The sequence below is a fragment of the Limulus polyphemus genome, unplaced genomic scaffold (genome assembly GCF_000517525.1).
Source record: "Limulus polyphemus unplaced genomic scaffold, Limulus_polyphemus-2.1.2 Scaffold1067, whole genome shotgun sequence".
NCBI lineage: Eukaryota > Metazoa > Arthropoda > Merostomata > Xiphosura > Limulidae > Limulus > Limulus polyphemus.
The window spans coordinates 26,692-38,980 of record NW_013666677.1 but is presented as its reverse complement, the minus strand read 5'-3'; the positions used below and the strand labels follow the sequence as shown (position 1 = coordinate 38,980).

Genomic DNA, 12,289 nt, shown 5'->3' with positions numbered 1-12,289 from the left:
GGGGGGGGGGGGGGGGGGATTTCCAATCCACTAAAAAATGCATCAAAATTAGGGAAATGACTTTCTGGAAAAGCAGGATAATGCAAAAAAAAAAAAGAAACTTAATCCAGAATCCAGGGTCTTCGTTTCATTCGCTCAAATAAACTTTAGGCCCCCATTTTTAATTTGCAATCTACACCTCTGATTCACGAACTACTTATGCGCCCTCTTCTGATCTGACATATCTAAAAAAGAAAATATCACTTGACCATTGTTATGGCATTAACATTAATTTTAAACTAGAACTGGAACAACACATTCACTTTGATTCCACAGATAACCGAATGCGTGATATTCGTAAATAAATATTAATTAAAAGTAACACCTTTAATTACAGCAAAAAATTAAACGGTTGCACAGCGTTCCCTAGTAGCGTTCTACTGTAACGTGAATCAATTTCAACTACCAAGTCAGTTCTGAAGGCACGTGTGTGTGTGTGTGTGTTTTATTACAGCAAAGCCACATCGAGGGGAATCGAATCACTAATTTTAGCATTGTAAACAGCATACATATTTCAAACAGCAAACACAACTGATAACATATACAATTTCTCACACCCTAATAATTCACAGTGATAATACTTTTTTTTTTCAGCTTTAATTTTTATTCGAGTTGAATAATCTGGGTAACCACATTCTTTCAAAAACTTTTTCACAGACTTTTCGGGCAAAAGTTCAGATTTCCCAGATTTCCATATGCTCGCGTACGACACATTTAACTTTTCCTAAGTATCGTTACTTTAGCTTTAATCTTGTTATAAGAGTAATAAAAACTTCAGAATATATATATATACGATATTTATTGAGCTATCCGTCTCTAATTTAATAGTGATAGACTAGAAGGAAGGCAGCTAGTCATCACCACCCACCACCAACTCTTGGGCTACTCTTTTACCAACAAATAGTGGGATTGACAGTCATATTATAATTACCCCACGACCGAAACGCTGTACGATGGTGGGATTCGAACCCTAGACCCACAGATTGAGACTTAAGTACTGTAACGAATTTATTGTTATGTATTTATTTTTAATATGAACGTATTAAATTCGTATTTAAAAATATGCGTAACTTATAGTGTCAGATATGTATTGCGATGTTACGAATTTGTTATATATTTATTTTAATGACAACGTTTGTTGGGATTGAGTTTATATGTAAAAACGCGCCTAGCTCACAGTGTTAGTTACGTATGGCGAAACTCCCGCCAATTCTCCAAGATTGTAGAATATTCGTGAAAGCAAGAATCAACAATATATCCACTTCCGTAACCGGATAAATATAGTTCAGTATTGTCCGAACGTTCGAGAAAAGCAATGCCCGCTCGTATAAAAAGACCAAGGCCAAAGAAGAGAATACTTAAGTCTGCTAAGAAACTGTTATAACGTATACGATATAAACCCTGATTTTGCTAACCCTTATCAACCGGAAAATTTACAACATTTGACCAGGAACAGTTATAAATTTCGAACGTCAGTGAATTCTCATCTTTCCGAAAATATTACTGGATTCTTATCAGACGTTAGTATCTTTCCGAAAGTATTACTGAATTCTCATCGGATATTAGTGGTGTTATGAAAATATTATCTTACTTCAACGGTCCAACAGTTCAGTGTCTGACAAAGCTAGCTAGCTTCTCGGCAATTGTACGTACATCGACTTCAAGTTAACTCGCTGAATATCAAGGAGACTCTGAACTAGGAAGATCTTAGGTTATTTGTAAGTTAGTGAAATTTTTGTTTATGAAACTGTTTGTAATAACTAATCGTAATTGTTGCTATTGTAAATTACAGTGTTGTGTGTGTATATATATATATATTAAAACGTATTTGTGTCAAAAAACAAAAACGGTGTGAACCAATCTTGTTGACAAATAACGCAAATTAAATAAAATATCGGCATATTTCTAGACACTAAATCCAGGGTACAGTTCAAATATTAAAATTTAAATTATTTAACTCGGCTTCGGATTATTTCAAATTCGCAATACGAAACAGTACCTTAACAATCAGGCCATGCCAGTATAATTTCTATTCCTTGTGATATTAAATGTTCGTTGACTCTTACATGTAACTGACTCCAAATGAGAAACAGCCTCTTTTGAAAGAAAAATTATACGAAACCATAAAGAAAATTTCAGAAATAAATTAGCAAAATATATAAGACAAAACTAGAAGAGGTATTTACAAGATCGTTTTATATTTTGGAACAAATCAATGAAGGATTTTTTTAATGTATATTAAATTATCCGCACGGCTTTAAAATTCACAATGGGAACAAACGTTTGTTTTGAATTTCGCGCAAAGCTGCATGAGGGCTATCTGCGCTAGCCGTCCCTAATTTAACATTGATAGCCTAGAGGGAAAGCAGCTAGTCAACATCAATCACCGCCAACTCTTGGACTACTCTTTTACCAACGAATAGTGGGATTGAACGTCACATTATAACGCCTCCCACGGCTGAAAGGACGAACACGTTCGGTGACGGGGACTCGAACCCGCAACCCTCAAGATTAATAGTCGAGCGCCCTAACCACCGGACCTAAAAATGATACTCAAACACGAACATTGGAACTTGATAATAAACAATAAAATCCTACAATTGTGTTTATAAACGAATATTCTAACAAAAAATGTAGATAATGAGCTAGTTATCACCACATAATATATACATCGACTGATCGTTAAAATAGACCAATAACTGACACTGCCAAGACGGATGGTTTGTAAGTTATAAAACAAAACGGAATGGGGGAACACAACTTTCTTGATTTTTCGAGGTTCTGGGTTAATTTCCCTCAATTTTTCTTACCTCTCTTTCAAATACCATGACTTTTTAAAGTTTACAAACTTTCTAGGTTTTATGTTCACCCAGATAACGTCCGGAAAATCTTTAATTAAACTATGAACCTAGATTATAAATACGGCCGAGCCAGTTAATTTGGCTAAGTTAGCTTGTAGTGAAGCATCGAGAAGATTGAGTTGTTTTCTAGCTGGTAGAGTGAATTAGTCCGTGTGTTTACGTTTTCGGATCTATATTAGATATAGCGCATATTGAAGTAATTTGTGTAAATAAGTTGATTTTTACGTTAGTGTAGTGCAGTTACCGTGACTTTAAACGTGGTCCTACACCAACTTGCAAAGTGTAAAAGCCTGTACAGTAACCTTAAAGAAATATAACCAATTTGTTATTGTTACATGGACTAGACGTTGAATTATATTAACCAGATACTTTAAAAGAACCCAAAAACGAAAGTACAGCGTCACAACAGTAAATTAGAAAACATTGTTTGTTTGTTGTTAAGCATAAAACTACACAGTGGGCTATCTGTGTTATGCCCACCACGAGAATCGAAATCCAGTTTTTAGCGTTATATGACTTGAGACTTTCCTACCGAGCTACTAGGGGGAGTTTTAGAAAAAACACTAAATAGTTATTCACGTACCTGACCTTACAGTGCTTAAAAATGTTTAGTAATAATTTTTACCCTTAAATAGTTATTTCTTTAAGACTTTTTAAGACATAGTAGTAACACTTAATTTGAAAGTTAAAAATAAATATAGTACGTGGTTCTAAAAATGGTGGCAGACGGCATGGAGTCTTTTATAAAAACAAACGAAATTCGTCAATTCATCCTTACTTAATAGTTTCGAACAGCACAAGCTAATCTACGTCATCAAAATACTACCTCACCGAAACTTCCTGTCGATAAAGAAAAAACAACAACACAGCTTTCCAAAATTTGTCTGGGGTTTATAAAAAAAAATTGAACGTATTTTGTTGTGTAGGTCTACGGAGAAAAATAGATCACCCAATATCTGGGACTTGTCTGCTTGTTTTGTTTTTGAATTTCGCGCGAAGCTACACGAGGGCTATCTGCGCTAGCCGTCCCTAATTTAGCAGTGTAAGACTAGAGGGAAGGCAGCTAGTCATCACCACCAACTCTTGGGCTACTCTTTTACCAACGAATAGTGGGATTGACCGTAACATTATAACGCCCCCACAGCTGAAAGGGCGAGCATGTTTGGTGGGACGGGGATTCGAACCCGCGACCCTCAGATTGCGAGTCGAGCGCCTTATCCACCTGGCCATGCCGGGCCCATCTGGGACTTCTCGAATATTAGTACAGAAATAAATTACAAGATTTGTGGTAACGCGTTCATATATGACAGTCTTCATTGTTGATGCAAAAAAAAATACCCGTAGTCTTATGTAATTCACTACAATTATAGAATGATATCTCACATAAATGTTCTGCAAATATCTTTAAACTGCTAGGCCTAGAACTAAAGTGGGATATTTAACGTTTAAGCGAAAATTAATTTTATTAAATTATTTAAAAAAAACAAACTTTTCGACATAGTTTACCTGTTGCTTTGTGTACGCCTTTGAAAAGTCGAACCTTCTTTTCACATCTTCGAGGTGTTCTTGAAGCCGTCCAATATTATCCTGATCTTCGCTCAGCAGTAGATAAGCCCGCCAGTTGGCTGAATCGAACCCCCAGTGACACGTACGATTCTCTCTGAAACGATGCACGTGTCTTACGAATTTCTGAGGACTCAGCAGTCCGTGACATTCCACACATTCGATACATTTTGTGTACGGTGTAATATATAAATCAGGGGTTAAAATTCCAGTACACTTCCCGAAACATTCGTGATAAACTTTGAAACTAAATAAACGTTTATCACACGGCTTCGTTTCCGATATCGGAACAGTCCCGACCGTTTGATTATGAAAAAGTACCGCACAAAGTCTTTCGGCGTCAGTCTTGGTAATGAGGCCACAACTTGGAGCAGTTAATGGTAACACTCCCCCTACTTTGAGAATTTCAAGTTGTTCTTGTGTGCAACTGGAGAAGTGAATATTCAGTTCAGCAAAAACGCTGTATATCTGTGGTAAACTGAAATCGCGAAGCACGGGGTTCAACACTTGAGGAAAGCAGAGACGCTCTTCTCCTCCGACGATAAAACACGATATGGTCTCACCTTCTAATATTGTTTCCGATCTTTTGCAGCGACTCCTATCTGGCGGTGTGAAAATCGGAGGTTGTTGAATTGGAAAAGGTGGAGGAGCGAGAAATGGATCATAATCCTTACTAAGCTTTTGGTCGACTGATGAGGCTTTTTTTTCCGCCTTGGCAGTGGATGGCCCCGATATCTCTTTGCTTGTTACCGTCACGATTCCCATTTTATCCGTCGGTGACGATACTTCTAATGTTGTTGCCATTAAAGTGTTCGGTCCGTGTAAACTTGCCGCTGCTGTAGCCTGATAACTCTTTAAAACCTTCTTCAGGTGTGGCGTACACAGTTCAGACGATGAGTGTTCCATCACGTTCAACTACGGCGATATAGTTACAGAAGAATCGGACAAAACGCAGTCATCTCGCCTGCAGTCCGCTTCTCTCGGATCGCTCATGCCATGTCTTTTCCCAATGGCCGGAACAAACAGCGCTTAGACTCTCGGCTGTTCTGGAATTGTACTTACCCCCCGGACGATAACAAAATCTGTCTAATAAAAACAAGATAACTGGTTTAGTTCAAATAGATACAAAAATATTCATAGTTTCGTGTTCTAAAATCAACATAAACACGACTTGGACACAAAATATATTGTTAACTACAAAATATTAAAAACACAGACAATCGTTCTATTCGTACACGTCATTTCGTCTGTTTGCTGTTCTGAATCGTTTGTCCTTATCGTTTCAGGTGCACTTCCAAGTCACGTGAGAAACAGACAAGTCAAAATAATACCACCAAATGTCTTTGGTTTTATCATTATTAAAAAATACTGCATAACAATACATTAAAAAAATATTTTCCTTTTAGACTTAAGATAATTCTTTACTTTGTTGTTGTCACTGTCATCCACGACCAGTTTATTTCATCGACTACTTATAAAAAAAAAATTTGATGTTTTTCTTATTTTGCATACATCGTTTTGAGACTTAGGGCACGAGAAGTGCGCGCTATACTCTTTGATAAGAGTATAGATAATGGCTAAGAGGTTGAGCATATGGGAAAGTATACGCCAGTCACTGTTACACTTTCTCAGAAAATAAGGCTCTTTACATGTTCGTGGCTTGGTCGTAAAATTTTTTACGATCGTGGGTTGATTGTATAGGAAATACAAACGTCAGCATATACCAAGGGAAGTTAAAACTTAACAGTATGCAGCTGCTTAGGAAACCCCCAAGTAAGCCAACAAAAAAAAAAAAAAGGCAATATATTGTAATGGAAGAGTGGTGAATCCGCTGATCGTAAGCTGGCCCCATGTGGATGACCTGGTTGTCTCTCTTATTGGCCCCAAACCCGTACAGACCAAGAAGCTCGTCTGGTTTATTTCGGTTGTAGCACACAATGCTCAAATTCACAGCCAAGATTCAACCATGCGAAGCAAAGTGAAATAGGTTGATTTACAATTACACTTGGAAACACCTGTTGCTTTTATTTCTTTACCTTCTTTTTCTTTCTGTCCATGAAATACTTAATTCAACAACACCGATTCAGAATAAAACACCGCAAAGAACGCAGTTAGCCACTATTTCAGATATATTAGCTAAGTATGATAGATGTAGTTTTCTGGTCGTATTAGAACTCTAAATATCTTAAATGTAAAAGAGAGAGAATTTAATGCGTTTGTAACCCTAAATTCCCATTCTAACGATGCTTATACACTCATAGTTTTGAGCTCAACCCAAATAGGCTTGAATTTTGTAGCAAACATTTTTTTAGGTATTACTTTTTGTTGTTTTATTATTATTTAATTTACTGCGTAATTATTTTAGTGATAAAAAAATTCCATAGGTGTCGCACATACTATGTTTCGGTGTCTATATCAAGTAGGCTTAACAAAAGCTACACAGACACAGAACATTATTTACTGTTATGACACAAACTTAACATTCCTAAAAGTTGTTTTTTTTCCTATTGTATATTCCACTGAACAGATAAAAATAGGAGATGCATTTTTGTATATAGTTGTAAAAGTCTTAGGGCACGTGTTGGCCGTTTGGTAGAGCTTTGTATTTCGGAGCTGGCGAGCAGGGTTCAAATTCGAACAACACTACAAAATGTTCCCCGCACTTTAAAGGTGTGGGTGCGTTATAAGAGTGACAGTTAATCCATTAGCGTGGATGTTGGTGGTGGAAGTGATACTGACTAGCCGCCTTCCTTCTCTTCTAGAATTCAAAATTAGGACGAACAACACTACAAAATGTTCCCCGCACTTTAAAGGTGCGGGTGCGTTATAAGAGTGACAGTTAATCCATTAGCGTGGATGTTGGTGGTGGAAGTGATACTGACTAGCCGCCTTCCTTCTCTTCTAGAATTCAAAATTAGGATAATCTATTTCATCATATTAATTTTTGTCATAAACACTAAATTTAAATGACTCAAAAGTAGAATACGTACTTATGCTTCGTAATGACGTGACTTGGTGCGTGTTTTTAATAGCAAAGCCACTTCGGGCTATCTGCTGAGTCCACCGAGAGGAATCGAACCCCTGATTGTAGCTTTGCAAATCCGACGACTTAACGTTGTCCCACCGGGATATCGTGACTTACTAGTTTAACCTGCATGGCATCTAATGTGACGTATGGCAAAAACAGTCATGTCAGAGACCTCAAAGTTCAAACATAGCCGTCCCTAATTTAGAATTGCTAACCAAAGGGTGGGGTGGGGGCAACTGTCCGCAGCACTCACCACCTACACGGCTAGTCCTAACCCAATAGTGGTATTGGAGTTCACTTTTCGAACAATTTGGTTTGTTTGAATTTCGCTCAAAACTATACGAGGGCTATGTGCGCTAGCCGTCCCTAATTTAGCAGTGAAAGACTAGAGGGAAGGTAGCTAATCATAACCACCCACCACCAACTCTTGGGGCTACTCTTTTACCAACGAATAGTGGGATTGACCGTCACATTATAACGTCCCCACGGCTGAAAGGGTGATCATGTTTGGTGGGACAGGGATTCGAACCCGCGACCCTCAGATTGCGAGTCAAGCGCCCTAACCACCTCGCCATGCCGGGCCTTTTTCAAACGAGCCCACAAACTGCGGAGTGTGGTTAGTGAGCTCGATTCTTGTACCCTGCGATCCGCAGCCCGGCACATTAACCACTAAAGGCCATGCCATGACGTGGCCATTGATATGAAAGAAAGAATATGCGTGCAAGTAATGCGTAGTTTTCCAATAATAAATTAAGTTCACCAATCACAAAACACATTTTTCTTTGTTTGAAGTTAAGCACAAAGAAACACAGTGGGCTATCTGTGCTCTGCCAACCATGCGTATCGAAACCCACTTTCTAGTAGCGTTGTAAGTCCGCAGACATTCCTCTGTGCCACTGGGGGGGGAGGGGGGGGGTCACAAAATTAACTGACATTATAAATTACAAAACGTATGTGACGATAGAATAAATAATGTCTTGTCTTTTCTTTCTCGAGAAAATTTGATTGAATATCTAGTTTTTTTGATCACATAATATTTATATGTGAAATCCGTCATTATATCGTGGCCGGATTACCCATTGGACACCCCGGATCCTGTCCTAAAGCGGCCAGTTCTAAGAATACTCGAGTCCTATACTTTGCCTTCACCAAGAAATTACAATTTATATAGTTTCTGCATTTTTCATATTGTAATTAAGATTTATTATTTTGATTAAATGTCGTTGTTTGTTATCAAGCACAAAGCTACACAAAGGGCTATCTGTGCTCTGCCCACCACGGGTTTCTAGCAGTATAAGTCCGCAGACTTACCACTGTGGGGGCGTTGATTAAATATACTTCATTTCATGATTTTATAAGAAAACATTTTACCCTTTTTTTTAATGAAAAATTTAATCAAGTTCCCTTAGGCCTAGTGCGAGAGATACGATTTTATGCAGCATTTATAACCTATTACATCATATTATTTTTTTGCTATGAATTTGTTTGTTCGCAAAAGTCAAAATTTAAGACGAGTATGGAGGAGTTGGGACCCCATTTTTTTGGGGGGGGGCCACAGGCCTATGCTTGGTCAATCATACACTGCGTTATATAAATATGTAGAAAAAGAAAGAATGTATTTCGGTGCGTGACGAAATAGTTCAAAAACAGTTTTTGTCATTTCATATTTCAAATTCCACATGTTCTTTCATAAAAAAACCCAAAACGTGAATTATGTTTTATGTTGTTTTTTTTAATTTCATAAATAACATTCGATGCTCTCTTAGCAGTATTTCCTCGAATATTTATTGCGTATATCATTTCTGTCCTGTCCATATCGTGCTCCGTAACCGACTGAAGCTCTTGTAATTGGATTTGCTTGGAGCTCTTGAATTGGATTTGCCCGGAAATTTTGTAATTGGATTTATCTGGAGCTCTTGTAATTGGATTTGTCTGGAGCTCTTGAATTGGATTTGCCTGGAAATTTTGTAATTGGGTTTGCGTAGAGCTCATGTAATTGGATTTGCCTGGAGCTCTTGTAATTGGATTTGTCTGGAGCTCTTGAATTGGATTTTCCTGGAAATTTTGTAATTGGTTTTGCCTGGAGCTCTTGTAATTGGATTTGTCTGGAGCTCTTGAATTGGATTTGCCTGGAAATTTTGTTATTGGGTTTGCGTAGAGCTCATGTAATTGGGTTTGCGTGGAGCTCTTGTAATTGGATTTGCCTGGAGCTCTTGTAATTGGATTTGTCTGGAGCTCTTGAATTGGATTTGCCTGGAAATTTTGTAATTGGGTTTGCGTAGAGCTCATGTAATTGGATTTGCGTGGAGCTCTTGTAATTGGGTTTGCGTGGAGCTCTTGTAATTGGAATTGCCTTGAGCTCTTGTAATTAGGTTTGCGTGGAGCTCATTTAATTGGAATTGCCTGGAGCTCTTGTAATTACACAAGTCAAATCATTCTACTAAGAATTATCTGATTTTTTAAAATTTTTTTATAAGTGCTATACATATAAACAGAACATATATATATATATAATCATTAAACGGTTGGTCCGATTTATAATATCGAATAATAAATTAGGCACAATGCTCTAACATTATTCACACACCTAAATTATTTTACGTTACTGTTTGGTGATTTAAAAGGACTCAAAAACACCACAGATATTATATAACGTAACTGTCGTTTTACAGAATATAAAACTTAATTATTGTTTTATAGAATGAAAATCGTAATTGTTGTGTGTTAACGATTGAAAATGCTCCCAGGTAGGCGAGTGAACTTATAATGCTAAAATTCGGGGTTCGATTTCCCTCGGTGGACAAAGTGCGAATAGCAATTGTGTAGCTTTTCACAAAGAAAACAACAACATTGAAAACCAAATTTATCCTGGTGTCGTTCCTTAATCGCACGTTTAGGTTTGAAATTAACATAATCGAAGCAATTTTTTGTTGCAATTTGTGACTAGTTTGTTTGTTTTGAATTTCGCGCAAAGCTACACGAGGGCTATCTGCGCTAGCCGTCCCTAATTTAGCAGAGTAAGACTAGAGGGAAGGCGGCTAGTCATCACCACCCACCGCCAACTCTTGGGCTACACTTTTACCAACGAATAGTGGGATTGACTGTCACATTATAACGCCCCCACGGCTAAAAGGGCGAGCATGTTTGGTGGGACGGGGATTCGAACCCGCGACCCTCATAGATTAATTTACTCTAATCCTGCCTAAAATAATTTCAATTTGAGGATAGGCTGGTAGAGATCCTGATGAGTAATAAAATTGAATCGGGTATACGCGCGCCCCCACGCTTGGTAATGCTAGCGCACAAAAATATAGCTAATAAAAAGGAAAAAAAAAGGCCTAAAGAATTTCAAGTGCCGCCGCTATTGAGGATTTCCACTTGTTTTTGTTTGTTTGTTTTAAATTTTCGCACAAAACTACAAAAAGGCTATCTGGCATAACCGCCCTTAATTCTGAGCGCCCAGATGGCGCTCGAGTAGATATTCGCGAACTTCAACAAACAAACATTTAGCAGTACATGGCACAAACTAAAATCGAACAACGTATATATATATATATATATAAACTAGTTACAGAAAGAAAACATGTTTGACAGGAATATGCAGTGTTCCAGTCTCTCACATTTAAAACTCAAATTTTCAAAATAAACACGGAGATTTTCTACAGAATATTAATGACGATTGATGAGGGTCGTGACAAAAATATCCTCGGGACTGCTTTGAAGTTTCGCCCCGGTTACTCTACGTGTACGTGCTCCGAGTGAAAGGTATTCTTCGTTTCGTATTTATACGTGAAGAGGGGGGGCCGATCATCCTCGGTTCGGATGAGAGTTGAAGATAAATCACACAGAACCCGAAGAAGGAGGATTAAAGAAGAATGGCAGAACAAGTGCACGCAGGCAACCCACGAGAGCGTTTGTGACAGGTGATTTTAATTACGCGTAACACACATTGCAGTTTTTTTATAACGGTAAAAAAAAAAACTGAAACCATAACCTAGGTAACGAATAATCTCTACGAACATAAGATGTTGGCACCAGCTTGGAATTCTACTAGAAATTTAAAATAAAGAAAGGCATCTTGGAAGTTGGAATGAGAAAGATAAACATTCCCTTGGAAACACGATCATTTATTCTGAAAGCTTGAGTCCACTAAAGAAATATTTACGCTTTTTTACCAGTTTAATGATAAAAATGATAAACTCTCTTCACATAATCGTGCACCGTAAACATTTCTTCTACATGCTTTGTCACGTGGTCGAGATCAGTTCATGGGTTTCAAGACGTTATTATCAAAAATATAGCGCGTGTCCGAAACGGCAGATTATATTAAACAATGTCAATAAATTGTACAGCAAATTATATTAAACAATGTGAATACATTGTAGGGCAGATTATATTAAACAATATCAATACATTGTAGGGCAGATTATATTAAACAATGTCAATACACTGTACGGCAAATTATATCAAACAATGTCGATACATTGTAGGGCAGATTATATTAAACAATGTCAATACACTGTACGGCAGATTATATTAAACAATGTCAATACACTGTACGGCAGATTATATTAAACAATGTCAATACACTGTACGGCAGATTATATTAAACAATGTCGATACATTGTAGGGCAGATTATATTAAACAATGTCAATACACTGTACGGCAAATTATATCAAACAATGTCGATACATTGTAGGGCAGATTATATTAAACAATGTCAATACACTGTACGGCAGATTATATTAAACAATGTCAATACACTGTACGGCAGATTATATTAAACAATGTCAATAC

The 12,289-nt window shown here is 37.4% G+C and overlaps 1 protein-coding gene across 10 annotated transcripts in view; it reads right to left on the bottom strand.

The window, feature by feature from the left end:
• Positions 1-12,289, bottom strand: part of LOC106461959 (ski oncogene-like) — a 71,781-nt gene that overhangs the window by 46,755 nt on the left and 12,737 nt on the right. For 8 of the 10 annotated variants that reach the window (XM_022389070.1, XM_022389065.1, XM_022389072.1 and 5 more), the window contains one exon: positions 4,407-5,549. In XM_022389070.1, coding sequence (XP_022244778.1) covers positions 4,407-5,369 — 963 coding nt within the window. In that variant the 5' untranslated portion in view covers positions 5,370-5,549. The remainder of the gene's footprint in view (positions 1-4,406; positions 5,550-12,289) is intronic. The other 2 variants (XM_022389069.1, XM_013921828.2) reach the window with 1 other exon arrangement.